We start from the raw sequence: 25,371 nt of genomic DNA on the forward strand, positions 1-25,371 counted from the left end.
TTATCTACAATTTACATTTTTTTCTGGGGGGGACACGGGCAGCTCTCCCAGGGAGGGAGGTGATGGACGTGATCCCTGGCTCCTTGCTCAGGCTCACCAAGCGGTGTCTAAATGTTTTGAGTTATTGCATCGGCAAGCGATGGCTGAGCTCTGCTTTTGGGGCAGGGAGGGGATGGCTCGTGCCCCGAGCTCAACACGGGTGGCAATGAGAGACCGGGAGGGGAAAAGGTCTGCTCTGTGTCGGAGTGGGAGCTCTTGGGCTCAGGGAGCTATGGTGTCTGGTAGTTAAATAAAATGTAGTCCAGCTGGAGTACAAATGCACTGAGAAGGGGCTGTGCTGGCTGGGTGTCTGGCACCGGATTGTGCCGCAGCGCAGCTTGAAAATGTGGCCAAGAGACCCAAAAGTGCCCCGTGGCACTTCGATAATGCTTGTGTATAACTTAAAATATAGTATTTTGGGGAAAACACAGTATAAGTGGAAGGCTTTATTATTACAGTGGTAACGTTTGTGTTTCTAAGGAAGCTTAACCTGCAATTTGTGTACAGAGCTAGGATTTTTAGGGATACTTCTGCTTAATTTAGGGATACTTCAGCTTAATAGTGTTGGAAGATCTGTTCTTAATAGATGCTTTTTTTTTTTCTGATCCGATCATTAAATTAAAAATGAGGCATGATATCTGCTGGCTTTTGAAGTGAGTACCCTTCTGACGGTAAGGGCAGAACAGTAATTGGAAATCGTTACAGGTGGTCAAGCTGAAGAGGGGGAAAAACTTCATCATACTCTTTCTAACGTGGCTGCGTCCATATTTAACCCGAAGGGGCGAGAGAACTTCATGTTGTAGGGGATTTGTAGGGGGTGAAAGTTACACGGACTGGCAGCCGGGGAGATTTGAGGGATGCTTGTTAATGTAAGTGGCTTCCCTTTCTTCTGATCCTTGTTCACAGAGAAACCAAAGCACCTCTATTCCATCCTTTTTTTCCTAATTAATTGGCATAATTGGTTGAAATGGGCCATTTGGGAGCGAAAACCCCTTTAGCACCTCGGTGAATTATCAAATGCTGTTTATCTACGTGAGTGTCAGCAATTTGAATTAAAATGCTTGCTCCTAACCTTTGCTTTTTTTACAGCAAGTGGCTTCATTCACATGCTCCTATTATAGTACCCCAACTTTGTGTATTTTGTCTCTCAATTTCCCTTTTACAGGAAGCGAAGGACCTTCAGTGCTGCGTACTTTCATTTATGTATAGCAGCTGAGGAATATGGGGAGCTGAGTCTCCAAAGGCTGTGCCAGTTGGCCTTTGAGAAAGCTGTTGCAGAATTTACAGAACAAGGGAAAACAATTACAACACTTAAAATCCTCATCTTTAACAAATATTTCGTTATATTTTGCATTGCTACTATTTCCAGAAGCTGCCTTTCTGCTCAATGTGTGGTTTACAGACTGAGGTGTACCCTAAAGAGCTTTTTTTTTCCTGAAATTTTGTGAATTGAACCTTTGGCTTGATTTTTTTCAAGTTTCCTAGCGGTTTTCTTTCCGTAGAACCTCAAACAGAAACGGGACACAGATGTGGCTACAGCATAAATCTGAGCCTGTATCTAAGGGATGCAAATGTTTTTGGTAGGTGACTTATTTTGAAGCGCTTGCAATCAGAAGGCATTTAGCTGCAGGGGTGGCTAAGAGCAGGCACGGCCTTGGCAGAAGTCCCCAAAGCCACTGCCCCATCTGCATGGCATTATCCACATGAGTAGGTTTTCTTCGTCGAAATCAGCGGAACCGTATGGCAATATTCAGAGCCGAAATTGTTTCCGATGGGTTCCCGTGTAGTTACAACTCCGCGCTTGCGATCTTAGTCATTGCAATTTGGAAACTCGTTCAAGTGAGTAATATCGTGTTGGACTGCGCCTTCTGTTTTCCCTCGGAACTGGCAAACTTCTTCAGACAGCTTTATTATGAGAACTTGGAGGGTTTGGAGGAGGACATCAGGGTGTGTGCTTTATGTGGAGCAAGTAAATCCAAAAAAAGTTGACCAGGAGTTGCTGGTATTGTGCGGCGTTTTAGTTACAGGTGGTTAAATTTTGTGCTCTGACTTCTAAGCCTTTTTAGTCTCAAGACTATTTAGCATTTGAGCTTCTCATATAGCAGTTCTGCTATCGATGTATTCCTTATCCCCTTCCCAGTCTCATGTGAGAAGCAATTTCTTGGTCTTCTCTGGCAGACTGCATCGCGCAGATGAGTTCTGCTGTGTCGTGTTCAGCAAACAGAAATTGCTGAGCTAATTCCTTTTTTCCTCCTCGTTAGGAAATTCTCATTTAATTGGTATTTGGTGGCAGGTAGAGAATGAGGCTTGGGCTTTGAAGATAGAAACATTTTTTGTTGACACCTCTGCTTGAAGGACAGGTGTGATGAGAAATCCTGCTTACCGCGCGTGGGTTGCAGAAAGCCATTTTCCCCATGAAAGCTATCCATCTTTCAAGAAAATTCGTATTGACAGCTTTGGATATTATTTGGACACGCCTCTATGATATCTTTGAAATACCATTGAAAACTAACATTTTTTTCACTGGCTCTTTCTGAATGCCTTCTGAATATTGATCTTCCACAAGAGCTGGTCCTCTCGTGTTGCGGTACTTGAGCGAAGATTTCCATCGTGTCGTGAGGTAGGCTTGAAAGTCTAGGTCCAAATACTTAGTGGATGGAAATCGACGTAATGTTACTGTCAGAGCCAAAATCTGAAAATCTGTCCTCCTGTATATTAGGCTTTGTCTTCTCCAAAGGTACCTTAAAGGAGGCTGTAGTGAGGTGGGGGTTGGTCTATTCTCCCATGTGCCTGGTGACAGGACGAGGGGGAATGGGCGAAAGTTGTGCCAGGGGAGGTTTAGGTTGGATATTAGGAAGAACTTCTTTACTGAAAGGGTTGTGAGGCATTGGAACGGGCTGCCCGGGGAAGTGGTTGAGTCACCACCCCTGGAGGTCTTTAAGAGATGTTTAGATGTTGAGCTTAGTGAGATGGTTTAGTGGAGGACTTGTTAGTGTTAGGTCAGAGGTTGGACTGGGTGATCTTGGAGGTCTCTTCCAACCCAGATGATTCTGTGATAACTCAAACTTCAGTTACGATGCTCATAAAACAAAAAGTGGTCTCCCTGTATTGCCGCAAGACAACAAGACACAAGTAAGGGTCATAGGGATATGTTTAAATTGTGCTCAGTTGGTGGAAAATCTAATGTCTTGGGTTGGTGGTATGTGACAAAATCCCAGAGGTGGGGTTTATTTTGTACCTAATGACTTTTAAAAATAATTTCGTTCAGGTTTATGTAGTTCCTAGGGTTTGGCAGTGTTGGCTTTTCTGTCTTTGGGCAGAATCACAGAGTGGTTGAGGTTGGAAGGGACCTTAAGAGGTGGTCTAGTCCAGCCCCCTCCATTCTTCTCTTACTGTGGTTGAGAGATACGGAGTTAAAAGCAAGTACAACGAGGAAGCCGTGATTTATTATGAAACAAAATGGAGTGTTTGTTTCTGCTGGAAAGGCTGATGCATTAAGGGAGCGCGAAGGGAGCGGTTTGTTATTCATTGGCAATCCCTCACTACAGCGGCCTCGATTGCTGGAGGATGTTTTATGACTCAGATTATGCTCAGATTAGGCTTTTTTATCTTAATTCTTTTGGGTTTTCCAGCAGCTGAAATGATGCATTCAGGCCACACAGTCGGCCGGCGCGGAGCGTTTTCATTGTGCGGGGAGGGAAGGGCTCTGGATCTGCGGGCGAAGTCACCATTTGTTTCTTTAACGCTCCCATCCATTATTGTAGCACCGCAGTTTGTTTCCTTAATGAGCACCGTTCTGGTTTTCCTGGAAGCCTTTTACCAAGTGAAAGTAGGGGACTTTTAATTTCAAGGGTTGCACGAGGAGCTGTCTGTTTTGTAAATGGGAGCAGGGACAGTGGTATAACGAAGATATTGTATGCGCGGCAATGGGAGGAGGGCACGACTGGCCCCCTGTCACCTCTCCTGGGTGCTGGCTTGTTTTTCTGGGTGCTGGCTTGTTTTATGTCTAGGCAGCCCTGGATATAAGGTGCAGGGTGTAAGGTGCACCCATGCTCTCCAAACCTGGGGACTGGCCCCAAAGGTGTGCCCCGGGACGCAGCGGTAGTGCCTGGTGTGCTGACGGCGCTCGAAGAGGCTGCAGATGATGAGAGAAGACCAGAAGCAGCCTCATGAAGTCACAGGAGGTTGCGGGAGGGTGCACGTGCGTTATTCTTGGCAGCTACAGCACGTAACGCGCCGCAGGAGATAACCTGCTCCCCGCATTGGATGTGCCAGATCAGTCCCGCTCATCCCCCGGCGCAAACACGGCCCTGGTTTCGCACAAAAACAGGGAGTACAATTTGTCTGCGTTCATTAACGTAATTGATTGCTTTCCTTGTGATTTTCTGAAGGTTTTTTGGGTTCGGATGCTGCGTTTAAATCACCCCCTCAACAGGCACCGTTGATGCGTTTGTGTCTATTCTGCTGTCCTGATAAGTCTGGCGGCCGCTTTTCACCTTCCCGATGCACGTTACCGAGATTGATTGAAGCTCTGCGCTCGTCCCATCCAAAATACTGTGTAATTAATGTTTCATTATGCTAATACATGCAAATTCGGTAGCGTGTGCGTTTGATGGGGAGGGGAGAGAACAAAAAAGGATTAGAGAGTTCACTCTAAAGTACAAATTAATTTATTGCATTACTAAATGGCCTCCGAGGAAGGAGGGATGCATTTAAGAAACGAACAAATACGCAAACAAAAAGCCCCCTGTCTAAATGTTTTGTCTTCCCAAGAAGTGGCTTTTTTTCCCCGAGCGCTGCCACGTGTGCTGAAGCACCGGGGTTTGTGCTGGAGGCTGCTCTGAGATGGTTTTAAATTTAGCACTGTTCCCATTCGTGGATTCTGTTTCCATGTTTTTGTCCCTGTTGCTCGGTCCTTTTTTTTGAGATGTATTTAGAGAGGAAAAAAAAAATCAAGCTATAGAAAGACTGGCTTTGTTTTTGCTCCTTCTATCTCTAGCTCAGAGTTCTTCCAAGGGATTTCCTTTTCCAGCAGCTGATTTGCTCTCTTGACGTTTTAGCTCGGTATCTGGTTGTTCTTTTCACCCTCCTTTATTCCTCCTCACCTGATTTCTTTTTCCCCTTAATGTGCATTTTGTGTCCTTGCTCTCTCCAGCTATTGCCCTGCCCTTTCATCTGAGCACGAGCATCTCTTCTGCTGGCTCGTGTCCCTTTGGCAGTCTGACTCTTTCCACAAAGGCTGGTAAAAGCCTGCATCTGGCCAGAGCTGTGGGCCTTTCCTTGTTTGTATTCCACTCAACTCTCCCCTTTTAGCCCCTTTCTGCCTGGCTTGGATTCAGTACTGGATTGATTTTATTTTTCCCCTCTTTTTTTTCTGCCCTGCGTCTTGACTCTTCCTCCGCCGCTGCCTGGGGAGTTTCCTATGCCAGCTCTCGCTGATGCTCAGGTTCCTCGCTGCTCTGCCCCATCCCATCATCCCCCCTGTATCCTTTAATCCCTTCCGTGGTTTTAATCCCCTCTGTATTCTTTAATTAGGTGATTTAATCCGGTTTTGTTTCATTTTAGTGGAAACCAGCTAGGCACTGGTGCTCCAGCACACTGGGGAAACGAACCTCCTGGAGACCTGTCTCCGCTGGAGTCCTCCACTGGAATCCCATAATTAAATGGGATTGTTCAAATTAGCTTCCGAGTTGGTAGTGATGCTTTTCGGCACCCTAAAATGCTGCTCTACTCCCGGACTTCGTGTTGTCTCCTTCCTTAATCTTAAAGTTTATTAAATGTAGGATCATTAAAATGGAAAGCAGTGCTGTGCACCCATCCAGCTGTCTGCAGGTGTAGTGCCACATCTTTTCTAGCTCCTTCTCTTTCCTCTCTGGAGCTCTTCTGTGCAAATTGGCGTGTGTAGGTAGCATTTATTTTGGGGAGAAGGAAGAAAACCCGGCAAATAACACGATTGTCTGATCGCGTAATTAAAGCATTTGAAACAAAACCATGGAGGAAAAAATTGCCCTGGCAAGTCAGACAGTGCAATTAACAGTTCGTCGGTCTTCTCCGGATGCTCAAAATAAAAATCCAATCCACCCCCCCCGTGCTGGAAGAAAACGCAGGGCTCTGCTCAGGTTTCCTACAGGCAGTGAGATCTTTTTATGGCGAGGCCATAGGGTCCAGGTAAGAGCTCCTCCACGTGCATCTGCGTGCCTCGTGGCTCGAAATGAGCCCTGCTCCTGCAGGTGAAGCCTCATTTTCAGCCAGAATACAGAAATAAGTGGTTGATGCCAACATCTTTCTTTAAGGCAGATTCTTTTTTTATCCTGCTGTGGAAGAATACTGAAGGCAACTGAGATCGTATTGTCTCTTACAGTTAGAGTAACGCGATTTATTATTTTTGAGATCGGGTTTTCAGTCTCTTCAGCAAAGTAGGTGGCTGCAAGTTCTGCGCTGAGTAGGAGTTTGCACAGTTGGCTGGCTTGTCTGATTTTTTGCAAGGAAGGAAAAAAAAAAAGCTGTCAGATTATTGTAGAATGAATCTCTTCATTACGAAGCCTCTCCAAAAAGATAACTTCCTTTCCTGTGGGTTATCGTACTCAGCTCTAGAGTCGGTCAGATCAGGAGGGTTTTGGCATTTTATCTTTTATCTTCAGGTGAAAAAAAAGACTTGATAGCTATTCTGTGTGAGTGATGCTGGGTTTGGGGAAGGGAAACCTCGCGTTGGCCACTCTTCTGGTGGGGTGAGTGCCTTTCTAGGGGGCAGGTAAATTAAGGCTGGACAGTACGTGCATGGGGAGGAAGCCTGTAAACAACTTCTGCTTGAAGAAATGGCATCTCAAGAGAGAAGCTCATCAGCCAAGAGTTGCTTGCGCTGTTCTGAGGCAGGCTGGAGGGGAACAGCTTGCCTTCATCCCCTTCACCCAGCGCCGGGGACCCAGCTCTGCCTCGTCCCCAGGCTGCCCCGGAGGGAGTCTTACCGCGTGCACGAGCCAATTGAGCCAACTGTGGGTGTGCAACAGCACCTACTCAGCTTCAGATAGCCTAGATAATGTTTCTTCTGCCAAAACTAGTATATAAGGTCAGGCATCTATCAGAAGACATGATCTCTTCTTCTTCATCCCGTCTTCCAAGTAGTTGCGCTCTTGTCTTTTATGGCTGTGAGGAGTCTGACCCCCCAACTAGTGGGGTAAGGTGGTGTAGAGGCGTTGCCCGTAGTGATAGCTCGCTTAAATCCGTATTTTTAATCCAACTAAAGCTTTTGAGTGAAAATGGAACAGCCAGGTAAGTATCCCTAATGATTCAACACATTTGGAGGAGTTAGAGTTGTGGTTATAAGCGCTTTTATTTGGTGCGGCCCCAAATCCTGTGGTGGCACCATTTAAAAATCAAATGTTGTGGAACGTTGGCAGTCATGCGTACATGCACTTCTATAGAGAACTGGATGTTTGTATGAAAATTGAACCGTGCTTCCATGTACTACACGCTCTTGCACTGTAAATTCCTTGCGGCGACGTTTGATTTCCCCGTCCGAACGCCAAACGCAGGCACGAGGCTCGGTTTCCAAAACTTCTCGGAGCTGAGATGAACTATTCAGCACCACGGTAGGCACATCCTAAGTCATAATAAAAGCATTAAAACAGGAGTTCTTTAAATATATATATTAAGCATCATATTAGTGTATTTAGCGCAAACAGAATTGACAGTTTTATGCTGTATTGTGTTACCTAAGCATGTAAATACACGCTTATTAGCCTGACCATTAAGCTAATTTCATGCGGATTTAAAAAATACTCTGAGAAAATGTATACTGGGTGTACATAATGTATATTGTATAAATGTATACTGGGTGTACATAAATACACTTCAGTGTAATGGACTTATTTCAGCTGCTGACTCTGAGTTGGGCTGGGGGGTATGGCTGCGTTCACCCATCTCAAATGGTCCGTGCTCCAAAGTCTTATTTCTTAATGTTTATTTGAAAAAAAAAAAAGACGAAAGCTCCGGGGGTGGCCTGGTCAAATGCTTTCGCAGCTGCGACATCTCTTCCCTCTCCGTAATGGAAGCAAGCGATGCAGAACATGAAAGGGGGGGGGGAAAAACCCACCCTGGAAGATTACATTTCACAGAGGCGGAACAGCAAAGCGGAGGATTCAAAGGCAGGGAGTGATTAAGAAGCGCATCAGACCCCATCTTTTAAATGTTAATTTCATCCGTGGCCTGGAGAAGGATAACCTCGCCGTCGCTGTGATGTTACCTGTCAGGGTGAGAAGCCCATTAGTTTCGTTCCTGTATCACAAAGCAGGTCATCGCATAGGGTAATATCTTGATAGCTGAAGCGGCGAGGGGCTGAGGATGGGGGCGTTATCTTCAAGTTTTCTCCTTTTTTTTTGGGCTCAAGGACACGCGGGCTATTGCTAAGGGCTCTCTCCTTGACCCTCGGAGCTTCGGATCTCCAAGCAATGCTGCAGGCCGGTTTGACGTGGATGTGCCTGGAGCAGCCGACACAGCCGCTTTGTGCAGGAGGTTGTTTCATCTTTTCAGGGCTTCCACTGAAGTCTGTAGTTAAGCCGTCGATGTCATAAATCTGTACTCATCGTTCTGTGAACGCGGAGGAAGAAGGAAGCACTGATGTGCCCTGGGCCCGTTGGTTTCATCAGTCTCAGGCTTGCGGTGCTCTTAAATTTCCTACAAATGTGTTTTCTTCAAATATGTGAGTGCTGGACCTCAAACAACAGCTGTGAGCATGCATGTAAAAGGCGAATGCATCTACAACACCAGATAAAGCAGTTATAAGAGCACTGCCCTCCGTTGTTCTGACTTTTTGAAGTCTTTCGGAGACAAAGAGCTTGGCAGCAAGTCCCAGGGACGGTGAAGTGTCCCAGGGCAGGCTGCAGGTAGAGGCAGAGACTCGCTCCCACGGAGACCAAAACTTGGAAATGGGGAAAATGAGAATGTGTCGCAGCAAGTTTTGTGGCAGCTCTTCATCTCCTATTTCTCCTGCCTGGCTGCTTGTCTTCTTCCCTCCTTGCCTTCTGTTTCAGCTGAGCTATTGCGATAAGGATTAAATTGTAGGTTTAGCATCTCTGTTTGAAAACAAGTCCACTGCCCTGCTTAGGAAAGAGGTTAGTAGCTTATAGCAGCCGCTCTTTCAGCATGAACTGAAACCCTGGAGCTGCTGGGGCAGGTAAGCCTTACCCAGGAGAAAAGGGACCCAGGGTCCACTGCACCTGGGCTTTCTCTGGGCTAATACTTCAAAAATACTTGAAATACGCAAATAGGTAGTAGGGGAATCTTCGACTGCTATTCCACCTTTCTGTTTCAGCACCTCAAGACTGCAAAAACGTGGCCATTATGTTCTCATCCTGCCTAGATTTCCAAGTAATTGGTTCTGAATAATTGGTTCTGAAAATATACGGTCATTTTCTCCCATTTTTTAAGATGTCACAGTTGCTTCTCTCTCTAGGAATAATATTTCCAAGAATATTTGAATTTTCCTCGCGCTCAGAAAGCTTTCCAGGTCATTCAGGCTGTTACTTCCCTTGTAGTAAAGCAATTTGGGCTAAATATGCCTTTTGCAAAGGATGTGAATAGCTGAAATTGCAACTGAACTGCAAGGGTAATTGTATGAAAAGAAAGTTAATCTTTGTTTAACTTCAGTATTTGCTGCACTGGAAGCTGTCATAACCCCATTTCTTCCGCAGAAGTGGATTATTTACTTGTGATAATAGCTACATAACATCATTAACACGCTGTCATAAACAGCTGTGTTAAACTGTATTATGTGTTGGTGACATAAATAAAATGCCCAACGAGGAGCCGTGATTTACAAACGGGACTTGGTTGTCTTTGGGAGAACGGGCAGGAACGTGTTCTTAAAAACTACACTTTTGTGCATTGCAGACATATCTATATACAGGTTTTTAACGGCAAAAATGCCCTGTGCTAGTGTGCAATTTTTGGGTCTAACTCTGTGCTTCCTCCAGAAATTGGGATCAGAGCATGAAGATGGATGACAGACAAATCATATTCTGATTTGTCATCTTGCTGTTATTAGACAAGTTGTTCTAAGTTTAGGTCGTATGGTGCTATTGATATTGTGTCTGAAATGCTCTACAAGCTGAGAGCAGCTCTTGCTTTTTTGCTATATTTCATTAATTTTTGAAGGCTATCTTATTTATATACCTCAAAGGAAAACCTGATACCTGTCTACTTGAATAATTATAGATACAGTGACAATATTAATTTCTATAACAATGTCAGGCAGTAGTTTATGCGTTGTTATAACTTGAACAAAAGCTTCCTAAGAATCTATAAAACCATCTTCTTGTTGCAACTAGTTTTTTTTAATCTTTTATCTGCTAAGTTTGAAAAAGGGCTGCCTTCTGTTCTGCACCGTGCCCTTTGATGCAACTGCATCCATGCGTTCTTCAGCTTGTTAATGAATTTCTACTCATCAGCAGAAAGGAATAACCTCATTGTTTTTCTTGGGTCTACCAGAAAGCAGTGGTCAGGCTACTGGGTAGGGAGGAGAGCGCTGCTCTAGCAAGGTGGGAGGAGATCCACCAGGTTAAGGCTTTGGCGCTGTTTCTGATGGATGGTCAGGTTGTACCTGGGCATGCTCTCCTCTCAAGTCTTCAAGAGAAAGGTCTTCAAGAAAAAGGGCTACCACAACTTTTGTACTTGTCGTACTGAAGTGCATCTTGGTACCTGTGGCCAGAGCAAGTTGTGTAGGCAATTAAATTCTCCAAATAAAATTCAACAGGCGTGGTGGATTTATCTTCACCTCGGCTGTATAGGCACTTGTACAGTTTTTCCCCTTTTGTCTTCATGTTTACATATAAATATTTTTTATATACAAGATGTATTTATCTACACATACTGTGTTTGTAGTGATAAAGGCATTTTTGTCCCAAAGCAGGTTTGCGAAGAAACTGTCTTACGTTCACTACGTGCAAGTGAGTAACCCATATTTACTCCTGGCCTTCTCTGTTTTTGCTCTTTTAGGTTCCCAGATTAAGACTTTTACATCGTTGAGGTTCGTAACTGAGCCTTCTGATGCTGTCACCATGCGCGGAAGCAACGTGCTGTTGAACTGCAGGGCAGAATCTGACCGAGGAGCTCCGGTGATCAAGTGGAAGAAAGACGCGGTCTTCTTGAACCTGGCGGTAGACGAAAGGAGGCAGCAGCTGGCCAACGGATCGCTCTTGATACAAAACATAGTCCACTCCAGGCACCACAAGCCGGACGAAGGGCTCTATCAGTGCGAAGCATCTCTAGAAGGTGTTGGAGCTATCATCAGTCGGACAGCGAAGGTCATGGTAGCAGGTAAGGAGGAAACTTCCTATTTGCTACGTTCTGGATTGCAGGAAACGCTGAGGATTTGCTATTTAAAGAGTGAAAAATGTAGAGAAAAGCAATTGAAGTGGGTTTCCTCCCTCATCAAAAGAAGTAAAGGTAGATATGATGCTCCTGCAACAGGCATTTATTTCTGACAAGGTGTTATTCTTGTTTAAATATTTCTAATATTTCTTTATTGCTGCGAGTTATTTGCTGTGTATTTGTCTTCAAAACGGAGGAGTCCTCTGCAGTTGGGAATTTTTCCGATGAATTGAGGGTCACAAAAAACGCTGAGTTCCTGTAGGGTGTTGAATGCGTGGATTTTTATGGTTCAGGAACTTGGTCGTAGACAGGAGCTCATTATGCAGCTCCCTGGAACTGGCAGCCTCTTTGTGTTCCCGTTAAAGCAGTCGAGCAGGTATATGGCAGAGAGAACACGAGTGCACGTTACCAGGTGTCTGAGGATGCTTCCAGCTTCTCATTGAACAAACGCCGTTGTGAAAGGCGTCTGCCTGAAGCTTTAAAAGGGGGTCTTTGCCTCTTCAGCAATCTGTAGAAGGATGCGGTGAGTCCTTAATCATCTAATCATCGGAGGAAAAAGTTTGGAAGTCCTTAGAAAAAAAGGTACAGAGAAATGCAAAATCCCTTTAGTTACTAATGCCAACGAGAACGTGATAGAGTTCAGAGAGTTTTTATTTCAGAGTTTTGTCAGTTCTAAGGGGATGCTTTCTGTTTCTGCTTTCTCCGTGCGTTTTTTGATGCTGAATATTGATTGCTTTTGACTTGAACCTGTTAAAGGATGCCCTGATTGCTGAGCAGCCGTGTACAGGTGACAATTAGCAACCCTGGAAGAAAGGATGTAAATTACTTCCTGCTGAGAAGGGATTGATATATATTTGTGGCATGTGATGTGCAGGTGAGCTATGAGCTTGTTCAAGCGCGTTGTTCGGAGGAGATGCTTGTGCTTACACTAAAGAAAAGACAACGTGTCAGGGAGAAGTGTGCATTTCTGTGGTTCTGTGTGTCCTGTCTGTACGCATCTAGTTTTTCTGTTCTGGTACATCTCGGGGATAGAAAGCAAAGCTGAAGTTTAATCCGGTTCGGTCCAGGAGCTCTGCGAAACTTTGCTATCCGGTAGTTTCCTAAACATTTATGCTGGGGAGGGAGTCCAGACAGCTCTCCTCCTGGCTGGTCTCTCCAGTGTGTCCTTCATAATTTGGTGTCTGTTCCAGCCTCGAGGTCTCTTAACCTGAAGAGTGCTTTCCCTTCCTCCTAAGTCTCTCCCCCCATCTAGAAAAGACATGTTTTCTCATGATAAATGGTTAAAATGGGCAATAAGAGTCTTAACTCTCTTCTACCTCCTTTCCCACCAGTTTTACTAGTCCTCCAGGGTAGTCCAGAAGTGTGCTCTGAACTTGCCATCCTATAGCAGCGTATGTACCCCTGTGCTGGAGTGATTCTTCTCCGAAGAGCTGGAGAGAAGAAATGGGTTATTCCACTACCTGGCCCTCCTTGGAGGGAGCCTGCAGAGCTGGGCTTTGAGAAGTAGGGCTCTCCTTGCCAATTGAGGATGTTGTCTGGCCTTGATCTGGCTGTTGGCGACCACTGCCGGAATCCCTCTAATTACTCTTTCGAAGTGAAAGCGCATATGGGACTGTTCCCTGTGGTGCTGTGCCCAGCTCGCTAATTTGGAGCTCTTCACAGGAAGAGTTACGCTTTGTTTGGCAGATCCTGATCTAATCCTGATCTGATATTCCTGTGGTGATCAGTAGTTTGGAGGAAGAGGGACAGGTGGGCTTACTCTGCTCAGGACCAGTTGGGCTCAGACTGGGAGAGCTTCCAATTGGAAAAGCTGTGAAGAGACTGCACAAACGGAAACATGGGAAAATTCCTTAAGCATGTACTCTTTTTTCCCCTCTAGGGGTAATTAAGCAGTGGAATGGGTTGCCTGGGCAGGCTGCGGAGTCCCCATCTGGGGAGATGTTCAAGACCCAGTTGGACACAGCCCAGCAAGAGCCCACTGGTAGTTGTCCCTGATTTCTTCAGTGGGTTGGACTAGGCAAGCTCGTCACCTTCCAACCTCCCTGATTCTGATTTTGTTAAAAATAAATAAATAAATGAATAAAATCATAAGGTGGAATAAGGCATGGCATTTAAAATTGACGGCAAGTTCTTCAAGCAGAAACGAAGAGGTATTTTGCTCTCCGAAGGACGTGCATTCCCGAGTGAGCAGAATGTGGCTTTTTTTTGCTTTTTTTTTTGAGGGAGTCAACGTGCAGTGCTGGCAGAGCATCGCTGACTTAAGGCACTGGCAGATGGAAACATGACAGGAAGGGAACGGGGGCGAGAGGACGAGCGAAGGTCTCGCACTACAGTAGGCTGTGTTAATCATTGCTTGGCACAGTAAATAAGCTTCGTATTTTCAGAAAAGGCTGCTTTTACAGAGAGGGTTGGGACTAGGTCGAACTCTGAGTGTTAAAACACTTGTAAACTGGATCGTATGATGATGTGTTGCTGCTAAACAGACTTTCTGGACAGCTTGGGGGTCTCATCCAAAAGCCACGATGCGTTTGGTTGCGCTGTCTTGATGAATGGAAGGTTGTGTTCGTGGCAACGGGGCACGTCGTCATTTCGCTGTCTCCTTTGTCTATGCAACGTTTCATTCTCGCAAGGCTTCCAAGGAGAGATGACGAGCTTTAATATTTCAGGTAGGCTTTAGGAAGCGATTCACTCATTGAATTACGATCTAATCCTGGTGTCACTTTTAAACCACGGGTCTGTCCACAGCATTTTAAGCGCTTGGCGCGCTGTTTGCCAACAGAACGCATCAGCATTTGTCTTCTGAGGTTAAAATCCCCAAACCGTTGGTATGCATAAGGGGCATATATCTTCTGCACGATAAAGACAGAGGGTGATTTCAGCATGGTTTTTAAAGCATTACCAGTCAATAAAGCAGTCACTGCGAAGAGGTGACAGTCAACTTCACCTGGAACAGACTCGAAGGTACTGAAAGTATATTGTCCTTTTAGAAACCTTCCCCCTTGTACTTTCGTGGCTTAAAGTGCTTTCAGTAAAGAAAACGTAGCAAATGCAAGCTGTTTTTAATAAGACAAGGATTTTATGCATGAAGCTCGCCACGTCTGGGGGAAAATGCACCGTTTCAAAGAACTTCTCGAGGGTCTTTATGGCCTCAGCGTGTTCCAGCTGTGCAAGAGCTCCTAGCTGAAACGGAGATGAGAGCAATGGAGAGAAACTAAGAGCTGCTTCCTACTCAGCATCTTATTAAAAGTCCCAATTTAACAGACTACTGTTCATTGGTATTTACTGTAATTGGTAGGATTTCAGATAGAAACAACACTGCCCATGTGTTATACCTCTATTTATAGACAGTTGCGGGATGAGGCTCTCAAAGGTTCTGGCTTTCATCATCTTCTAAAAGACCAGAGGTAAAGTAAATGACAAACCCGAGCTTACTTTTATATGGTAATTCCTGCTGGCGTCCTGCCCCTTGGTGACGACTGGCTCTATGAGATGGGAATTTTTGGTGTGGTCATAGTGACTTAGAGCTAGAGAAAATTACTGAAAATGGTTTATCACTTTCCTTGTAAAACCATAAAAAGAAAACCAAAAAATGCAAGCAATGGATAAGCTACATCACACCAAGAGATCCATTTAGACCCATGCCTTGGTTTTGGCAACAGCTGATGTTCGGGCAGTGTAGGAGCTCTGTATAGAAGTAATTCACGTCCATGCTCTACCAGTTGCCCGTGTGGTCCGCGTGTCAGTAAATTCTTGAGTCACAAGAGTAGCATTTTTACATTTAAATGCCATTTAATGAGTTTATTCTTCAGTTGACTTGTTCTTCTTAACCCATATAGACTTTCAGCGTTGTATTCCTTCAGTGGGTGTGTTGCCATTGATCGGGTCCTGGCAGAAATCAAGAGGTTTACCTGGGGGAGGAACAAAACCCACCTAGTTATAGTTCATTTAATAATATAACAAAGGCTCGTCTGCTATTTAAAGATGATAAATGGCAAATGTGGAGCCTCCCTGGAGGCGCATATGGAGAAGTTCTTAATCTCACTTGAATCTAAGTGGAGTAAACATGAAATATAATATTAGGTACTATTGCCTACCCGTGTTTTGGGAATTTAATAAACTGAGGATGAAAATCATTTATTGGCATGAGAGGTATCACTTCAAGTATGGGATAAACACATGAAACCCGTTAATGCTGAAATTTAGGAAACTCTTCATTGTACAGAGTAAATAAAATGTCTTATGTGTTGCATACTTGTCATTCCCTGAAACTGAGAGTCACTTTTTTTTATAACAGAGGAAAATGAGTTTCAGAAATCCCCAGTTGGGGAGGTATAACTTGATTTGTAAACTGAAATCAGCCAATACTGACTTAATCAGTTTATTCCTACCACAATCACAGGAGATTTTGGGCTATTTTATATGAATTCATCAACCGTAATAAGCAGTGAACAAAACTAAAATGGTTTCCCTTGAAAACCAATTTTAGAGCTCCAAAAACTTAATTTAAGTTGAAAAAAAAGATAAGTCAGACAATACAGTTAGAAAACTCGAATTAAAAGTATAACCTCTTGACAATGTAATTGGCAAAATGGACATTTGTGAACTCGTGGTCAACAGGATTTTATGTCTTTTATACTTTATTTAAATGCATACTTAGCATATACAATGTGTAATAGTGCATAGAGTATAGGAACTCTATTGAAATTGATGTTTGGTTCTTAACACTACCTGATTTTGATATCTATCCGTGCCACATGGCAGAACAACAAACGCCTTTGGGACTGCTTTGTGCGTTTGCTTAATGGTGGTGTGGTTTTTTTGCCTAATAGAGTGGACGATTTGAGTGCTTGCTCCCTGCTATCCCTGTTTAATGTTCCGTTGGTGTATTTGCAAAATCTACATCCACCACTTGCGTACAAATATATGCTCTGTCATTACGTTAAAGTTCATTAGTGCTTTCTTAATAAAGCTAGGAACAGGTCTGAAGCCTGAGAGGAAATAGCAGGGATCAGGTAAATATTTGACTCTTCACACGCTGCTCTGTTTTAAGTCCTGATTTTTTTTTCCTGCAAAAGATGCACCCGCTTTTAAAAGCGGGAGCAAGGAGATAACCAACACAAATCAAAACGATGGACAGCATATCTAGAGGCTCAGTAATGCAAGCCTCTTGGGTGAAGAATAAGATAGAAGGTGGGCTTAAATGGCTAGAAATGGAGAAACCAACATTGTGTTATGATTTAAATGCAGTATCGTCTAGGCATGGTGCAATCAGTTATTTTGCTCAGCCTTCACTTTAAACAAAGGTGCTGCTTAAATATTCAAAGATCAAGATATTCCGAACAGTTGAAAGCGTTTTATTTTGCTATAAATTATTTGGAGAGGCGTTATTGCTCCTGATTCACTGCGAATCCAGTGGCTTTAGGTGCCACTTGGAGACGAGGGCAGAGAACCACATCCGACAGCCCCTGCGATGTTTGGTTAATGCACAGCTTTGGTTTTTGCTAGCTTTTCTTAGTCCAACTCTGTGTATTTTTCTCCCCGCTAAGAAAATAACCTTTCTGATGCTACACCTTTTCATTAAACAGACTTGACTCCCTGCTCCCTCCATGTGCGGTGGGAATGGCTCTACTGAAGTCCATTAGCTTCAGTGGGGTTAAAGCACTGGAGAAGTAGGCTATGTCTTTGCTAGTACTCTATCTTATGTCTCAGTGCCTGAATGCCAGCACAATAATGAGCAGAAACACTTCCAACTTAGAAAATTTAGTTTGGTTGTTGACTTGGAAATTACTTTAGGGGGTGACTCAGGAGCAGCAGCTTCCCCAGGACCGTGCTCCCTTCCCAGTACCAGGAGAGCCCAAGTCTGTTGAGAAATGCTTGGCAGAATTGCATGCCGTAGCAATTCCTGCTCTTCCTACCCTCGTGCTGCTAATAGAAATACAGTTTCAATTAGTAAATTTCATTTAGGAAAAAGCTTTTGCTTTTGTCTTCAGCGCCTGGCAGAGATTTACTTAGGTTGAGCTCGAGGAGATTGGATTGAGGAAGGAGCAGCCTTGGTTAGTGAGGGCACGAGGATGGAGTGAATTAAAATAATGGGCTGTAATAGATCATCGGCGCTGGGGATGGATATCAGCCTGTACATCATCTGGCCAGTTTACCTTCCAGGAAAGGTTTCTTCCCGCTCAGTGTCTGCCGATCATCTGTCTGGTCTGGTTTTGCAAGCCCAAAGTGATGAGAGCCCCACAGCCTCCCTTAGGACCGTGTCCTGCGGTCTAATGGATCTGTCAGGGTGATTTTGGGGAAATTAAGCCCCAGCTTAAGGAATATCATGGCTTTGTCCTTTATTGCAGTGGGCGAAGGTGCTGTGGGGCGTAATGTCCTAAATCTGAAAACCGATGCTCAGCTTCTAACTTCTTTGGGGAGATAAATTAACATTCTGTTTTTTTTCCCTGATATAAAAGCACCTTTCAAGCTGCTGGCATTTGAGTCTGCTGTGACAGAACAGGTGAGAACTGATGCAGCAATTTTAGTGAGAACCAGCCTTTACTTCTCACTTTTCCAACCCCTGGTGTGTGTCTGAGGCTGGCTGTGAAAGCATTTCTTGCTTTTTTTGTGCCGGTTCTCCCCCTCCCTCTGGTTGCAATGGGTTGAACAAGGAAGGACCTACCTGCGTTTACCCCGACCTGCGTTTATCTCCTGGCACTGTCAGCTTCATGCTTGGCCTGCTGGAGGTGTACCCTTCCTTTAGGAGCATCCCTTTCCCTTTTCTTGGCTGTTGTGAACCAAAACCCTGCCTGAGGCCAGCAGGCTGTGCCCTACTCTGGGCAGTGGGGATCACTTTATTGCACTGAGTGCCTCTGGCCCTCATTGCCACCCGTTAAATCCTCTCTTTTTCAAGTGCTCTGCACCTATTTTTAATTAAAATTACAGTCTTGAATGTCTTCTCCTCGACATCTTTATCCTTCCCTGTAAGAAGCAGTGCTTGTGTTTCAATTTGTTTCAAAAACGTGTTGACTATCTTGCTCAGATCCCTCATCCTCTTCCTTTTTCTGGGCTAAAAAAAAATAAATTTTGTTTAAATTGACTACGTTGCTTACCAAACTTCTTGCTGTTCTTGCTCCTTAGTGGCATGTCCAGATCATACACGTTCTTCCAACAGCAGTGTTCAGTGTCTTATGGCACAAGGTATCAGGAAAAAAGAAGGATATTTGCACAACTTGAGCAATATATATGTTCTGGGGAGGTTCTTGGCAATGTTCTTCTAGGTAATGCGTAATGCAGTAATAACAACCCAAAAATGCAATAATAATAACCCCAAAATGCAATAATAACCCCAAAAGGGTTCAAAGGTAGACCTCTTGCATTCATTTCTACTAGGGAATAAGTAATCAGGACGTTTTCCTGAGAAAAGCCACAAAGAATTTTGTAGCTGTATTTATCTTCTAAGATGATAGAAGAACAAAGCAATTTCTTTGGAAATACTTTGACTACACTTGAAGCGTGTTATTTTCTTAACCACGAGCAGTTCAGTATAATTTGCTGCTTATATTTCGAGCCTGATGTCACGTAGTTTGGGGTAGTTGGATGTAATGAGGTCGTGGCGAACCCAGCCTCAAATCGCTCACCCTGCATATCCTGAATATTAGAGACCTGGCTCTGGGAAGAGCATTTATAGTGATGAATTGGATCTTAAGTGTCATTTGCAGTGAATGGGGAGAATTAAATGCCAAAGAGGGAGATAAGTAGGAGCTGGCATGCCGAATATCTGTGTCTGCTGAGGAGGAGTGTGTCTGAAATCTCATCTCCTTCCTCGTCTGGGCTCCGGAGCTGAGGTTATCTTGAGGAGCATCCACTCGGTGTTCGGAGCCGGGTGAGCCAGGGAAGAAAAGCTTTGGGATATACTCAAAACAGCTTTGGGATGTACTCAGCTGTGGGACTGGAGCACATTTTCTGATGACAGCTTAGTCATCTATACCGCTTCATTCGCTTGAGCGGGTCCCGCAGTTTTTGGCACGGGAGCGCAAAATATTGAACAAATATATGTTCAGAATTGGGAGCGTTGAAAGTTGTAAGGCTTTCCAAGTACCTGGTGCATTTTTTCAGTAGGACTCCCCCCGTTTATTAGGGAAAAAAGCAAATCAAGAAAAGCAACAAAGATGTAGTAGGCACCTTCGGGGATTTCCTCAGGTTAATTTAATTTTCTGACTTGAAACAACCTTGTGACCACCTTGCGTGCTCTCTTGTTTCCAGTTTAACCTTTCTAATGGTTTCTTGACCTTGCGTACTCAAAATCCGTCCACGTTTCCGAAGCGATGTTTAATAAGATGAGAGGAGCTGTTTACAACCCTCTCATTTGTCCTCGGTGACCTCTGTTGGGCAAATGAGAAATAGGTCAGTCGCGATGCCGCCGTGTCACCGCAGGGGGAGAGATGGAAATTAGCCCAGTCAATCCTCAAGTCTCATAAAACACATCATCCGAGCGACTTAATTAAAAGGGGTCAGCTCTCTCTCCACCCTAGTTGGTGCCTGTATCTGACCGAGAGGTAGGCGATGTGCCCGCTGGTTTGGGGTTTGATTGACGTACGGCGGCGTGGAAATGCCGCGCTCCAAATTTCTCTGCACGCTGTGATTGCTGGATGATTATGGGTTTACAAGCTAAAACGTCTAATTCTTAAACCTCCTTATTCCATATTTACCAGCAGATGATACAATCCAGCGCTGACAGGGGGATTGAATGGATGACACGCAGGTCTCTTCCACCTCGAATCTCCGATTCTATGCAAACCTTTAGAATGTAAATTGGAAGCGTGTTTTATATTCGTAAATGCAAAACTACTCTTGAAAGGCTTTCACGTTGAAAAGATTATAATGATTAGCATTTATTATGCTGTTGTTTTCATGCAAAAAAGAAAATCCTGCCCAGATTTTACTCAAATTGAACTTTTGTGCCTTGCATAATAGCCCTGCTTTAATTTGAATAAGATTCAGAATAAAGTGGCCTGATAGGAAGTTAAACACTACAGAGACAAAAAAAAAATCCTAATGTAAGCCACTCAATGTGTGTGTGTGCTAATATGTAGACAAAAATGAGGATGTTTACAAGGAAGTGCTATCACAAAGGGCACAGCAAAAAAGTCTTGGGGGGGGGGGGGAAGGCAATTTAGCGGAGAGCAAGATGTTAAGTTGCTTAATCTTCTCTACAGCAATAAAATCTGGTAAAAGGAGGTGAGTGATGGCAGTCATTTTATTAGAGCGATTCCCACCAGTGTAGCTGGAGCTGAGAGTCTGTCAGCATTTCCATTAGAAGCTCTGTTTTCATGGCTTTATAATTCAGCTCTAAAAGCTCACCTGGGCCGGTGTCTGGCGTCCGAGATCTGAAGTCGGAAATGAATATTTCAGAGGCTTGGAAAATAACGTCTCTGGCTAGGTCTAACTAAGGGTTTTGACTAGGGACGTTGCCTCTCTACCTCAGTGCTGTTCTTGCCATCTTGCATAAAACTTTTAACACGTCGTTTGAGTCACTTTTTTCCCATTGTTAGTGGCTGTGGTTAGGTCTTACAGGGGGAAAATCAAGGGAGAGCCATGGTGCAGGTCGTAGAGCAAGTAAGAAAATCAAAAGTTCAGCAGGGGTCTCTCAGTTTCCAGGCTGGCTTGTTTTTTCTCGTTTTATTTCCCTCCTTAGCCCATTTAAAGCTGACTTAGACACCTTTATAGTGCTCTGTAACGTGTTTCCATTCCCTCCGTATCCCTCAATGTGAAGCTCTGGGGATGGACGAAGAGCGGAGTCTAAAACTCAAAAACTCAGTGACTCAGATGCTGTGCTCGAGCAGAGAAAAAAACTGCATAAACAGCAAAGATTGAGAGTCCTGCCCCAAAATGTTGAGCAGCTTGGGGTGGGAACAGTGCCTTGGCCAGGAGAAATCAGGTCCCAGGGGGGTAAGGAGCGGAAGACCTCTCCCATACCCAAAGGTACTGAGGACATGGAGTTATTGAGTAAAGAATAATCACGTTTTCGACTGCTCTATATAAATAAAAAAGTCAGATTTATCTGAATTTGTGAATTGAATTGTGGAAGACGTGGAAATCCTATTTTGGTTATTTTTGTGGGGTGGATTAGGGACATAGCCTCCTTCAGCTCTTCCTTTTGTCCAGCTTTATCCAGATTGTATGCGGACGGGGTCCTTAAATGGTTGGTGCGCCATATCACATGATTAGATATTTAATGATAAACACACGAAATGTTTAAAATAAATGTTTCCAGGGAACACCCAGTCCCACAAGAAACCTTGCAGCTCTCTGGACCCTTCAAGCGTCTGTTTACCTGGCTGCGAGTGGCACGTACCTTTTTCTGCATTGCTCTCCCGAGACATTAAGCAATTTTTAGCTGGAGAGCAAAAAGCGATGAAATTGCCTTTAAAGGATGAAATCTGGTTGAATGCCTTTTGTGTGTCGTCTGGCTTTGGAATCGGAGACGCAATTGTTCCAGCCTTTTCCACAGCTGGTAAGAGCAGACACAACTGATTTTAAGAAAGCAAAAGAGAAAACAAGAACTCGAAGAGCTTCGTTTCCAGAAGCTGCTGCTTTAAAAAAGGGGGGGGGGTTGGAACTGCTGAGCAGCTGTTTTGCTTGGTGAAGGCAGACTTGTTTCACTGGTGTGTTAGACTGTAATCAAACATTAAGTTTGTGGTTTATGAAACATGGCAGCGGCAGCCTCCACCGCTGATGGAAATGAATTTATTTCCATTGCGATTGGTCTTTTCTGCTGAGAGTTCCTGAGATTCAGAAGAAAACGTTTCTATGCTGTTTGCAGTAAGCAGCGATCCGGTCAAATTGTCTTAAGGAAAAGAGTTTAAGCATTTGCATCCTCTCTCCATCTCTTCGGTTTCCTCTAATCCTCTGTATTTGTACCCTGAGCTTTAACACTTCTGTGTGTCTTCGTCCTCTCTGATTCCATCAGCTGCATCTATAAATGACGTTCAGGCCGAGAGCTTTCTCAGCCCTCTTCAAACACCGAGTTTCCCATTTGCTCTGCTGGATGGCTTCTGTTTAAGGAGGGAGGCAGTCCAGCAACTTTTCAGCAAAGAGGAGCTACATCAAGCAGGACCGAGCACTTCATAGCCCGGCAGTCCCGTGTTTGCAGGTATTCTTTCAGCAGCTTCATTTTACGACGATTAAAACCAGCCAGTAAACCATGAATATCAGGAGGACGACAAGAGGCCCGGAAGGGCTCACGGCGAGGACCAATTCCTTTCTAGGAGGACCCAGTTAAAGCTGTTTCTGTGGCTCGCAGCCGTGGGCTCTTCCAAATATTCCTGCTGGAGTGGAGCTGTCCTCGTCCTCGCTGTCCTCTTGGAGCATATTTTGTTCTGTGTGCTGCAGGTAGCACTGATGCTTGATTCACGTGTCTGTGAAGCTCCAAACCACTGCTGCAGGACAAGTAACAGGATGTTTTCAAAGGAGAAATATTTGCAAAGGAGTGGGAAATCCAGTGCACACCTTGACAAATTGAGATATGACCTACTTCAGTGACAGCTTTGTGCATGCAAAGCTACTCGATGTGTCCTGCGTTCCTTAAAAAGCAGCTCAAGCGAAGTGCTGAGTAACTTGTTGCCAGTAAGATAAACGAATCCGAAGTGTGGTGGTGTAGGCAGAGATGGGCAGGTCTCTCAAACTCCTTTCACCAGCTCTGTTTGTCGGAGGGTGAGAGCTTTTTAAACTTGTCTTATGGCTCAGGCAGCGAGGCGAGCGCTTCTGCAGTGCTGCGTGAGCAAACCAGCGGTCCCGAGCGTGGTACGTCATAAAAATCCTGGCAGCATCTTGAGCTCACAGCTGATACCCAAGCAGGCGGAGAGCCACGCAGGGAGGCAGCTGCTTCTGTGTAAACTCCAGCTGAAAGGGGATGAAGTTACGGAGCTGCTGTTTTTTTCTTTAAGTTCTTGCTTGCTCGCTCATTTCTTAACTCAAGAAGCTGAGGTGAATGTTGATATCTGGCCACCCTGTTTTGTCCGGTTTGGGATAAGCGTTTCTACAGTTAATGGCTTAGAAATGACATCCCTCTGGTTTTGTACCCCTGGGGTGCGTGGTGTGCTGTCCTTCGGTACGTGTGTCCGTGGGCAGAGCATCTCCCGGTTCCCGCTTCCCTTCTGACCACGACGAGGACAAACTGGAGGAAGCAAATCCTTAACGCAGCTGGGTAAGACGAAGGCGAAGTGCTTCTCCATCTCCCAACACACTCGACGTGGACGCTGAGGGCCCTGCTTGGGGCAGAGCCTGCGGAGCAGTCTGGCAATGCGTACTTTTAGGGAAAGAAAAAGTCAGGATAGAAAATAATCTCATAAAACTGCAATGAGAGGTGCAAATCTGTATGTAAACATAAATGGGATGGGAGAAAGTGGTAATTAAAAATGGGGTGGGGAATACGTCGCACTTGTTCATATTGAGGTGCTTGTCTCCTTGGTTAAAGGACATTAACCCCAGTCTAATTAACCCCAGGCTAACTACCTTTTTATGGGAACGCGGTGAAGTTTCAGTACTAGGTTGGTCAACGTTGCTTAGGGGAAGCGTAGTGCTGTTAGGGTTTGTGGAGGTACGAAGGCATCGCTTATCAGCATCCTAACAGCACGGATAATAGCAGGCTGATTAGTGCAGCCCTTAAGATGAGTAATTTTATAGCGAAGCGTTGCCGTGTCCGACACGTGTTGTGCATCGAATGCAAACGGCTGCTTTTTGCAGGCGGACGTGACAGCCTGACGCTTTGATCGGCGCAGTCGTATTTATGGGCTGGCGGCCGTGGGTATCGCAGCAGGGGCTGGGGAAGGAGAGGACGAGCAGGAGGAACATCGAAGTGCTGATAGCAGCTCAGGAGCAGGCAGGTGAGGCGGAGAAGGACGCTTGGGGCTGCGGGGAGAAGCGGAAGCATTATTAGAACGTCATCTCCAAAATCTGGCTTTTCATTAAAATCAGTCCGAGCGAGTCGATTCCGCACTGTAATCCCCCCCTCTGCCTCTGGAGGAGGTTTGACAAGACCCGTAATAATCCCGGAGCACTGTGTCATTTCACAAACAAGTGCTTTTCCCAACCTTTGGCAGACTCTGCTGGGTTTTCACCTAGGTGCGAGCTGAAGAGTGATTTTTATTTTCTCATTTGTGGCTAAAAGCTCATCCCATTATATAACAACAAGGAAGAGGAGAAGGGATGAAGACACATCAGTCTTGTCTCTGGAGCCCATGTGAGCCCATAAGGAGTGGCTGAGTTAGAAGCTTATCTTCTGGTTTCCCAAATTTTGGATCTCTATTTCAGGCATCGCTCACTGCTGGGCATCGGCCACGTGCCACCAAGCCAAGAGGTGTTCACGAAGCATCGGTGTCATTTCATCCCCCTTGGATAAAGGGGGTTTGGAGAAATTGATGTTCTCAGGTCTTGAACATGTCTTCCAGGAACAAATACGAGATACAGAATACAGCTTCTGAATCTTTTAGTCAACTCTTTGAGCAGAGAATTAAAAATATACTTAAATATTCCCTCTATATAAAGAAGGATGGAGGGCACTCTAGTGTTCTGGTTGAAAAGTGATGCTTCTTGCAATAGAAAGAAAATAGCCATGAGTGCCTTAACCTGACAGTATTAATATAATTCTTTATGTACAAGGCAAAATGATCAGTATAATCAAGCTCCTGACATCGCTATTCACGTGCTCAATATTGTCTCCACGTAGTCGTCACGAATTTTAATTTATTAATGTCATTCGTTAATGAGGTTGAGCAAACACAAATGATTTGCGGTCACTTTAGTGTGGTTCAAGGTCTTTGGTAGGGTCGCTCGATGGTTTACATTTCAGGATGAAAGTCTTATTCAAGAGCTTTATTAATCTTTTGTTCTTAGTTTTTATTCCCTTTATTTATTCCCCTTATTTTATTCCTTTTATTTATTATTTTTTATTTATGGGGAGTTCCCATCCCCCAGCTTCCC

General features: G+C 44.6%; 1 protein-coding gene across 7 annotated transcripts in view; it reads left to right on the top strand.

The window, feature by feature from the left end:
• LOC310888631 (netrin receptor DCC) overlaps positions 1–25,371 on the top strand; it is a 414,661-nt gene that overhangs the window by 124,756 nt on the left and 264,534 nt on the right. For all 7 annotated transcript variants that reach the window (XM_083815528.1, XM_083815525.1, XM_083815526.1 and 4 more), the window contains one exon: positions 11,032–11,352. In XM_083815528.1, coding sequence (XP_083671654.1) covers positions 11,032–11,352 — 321 coding nt within the window. The remainder of the gene's footprint in view (positions 1–11,031; positions 11,353–25,371) is intronic.

Source organism: Anser anser, assembly GCF_964211835.1.
Source record: "Anser anser genome assembly, chromosome: W".
Taxonomy (NCBI): Eukaryota; Metazoa; Chordata; class Aves; order Anseriformes; family Anatidae; genus Anser; species Anser anser.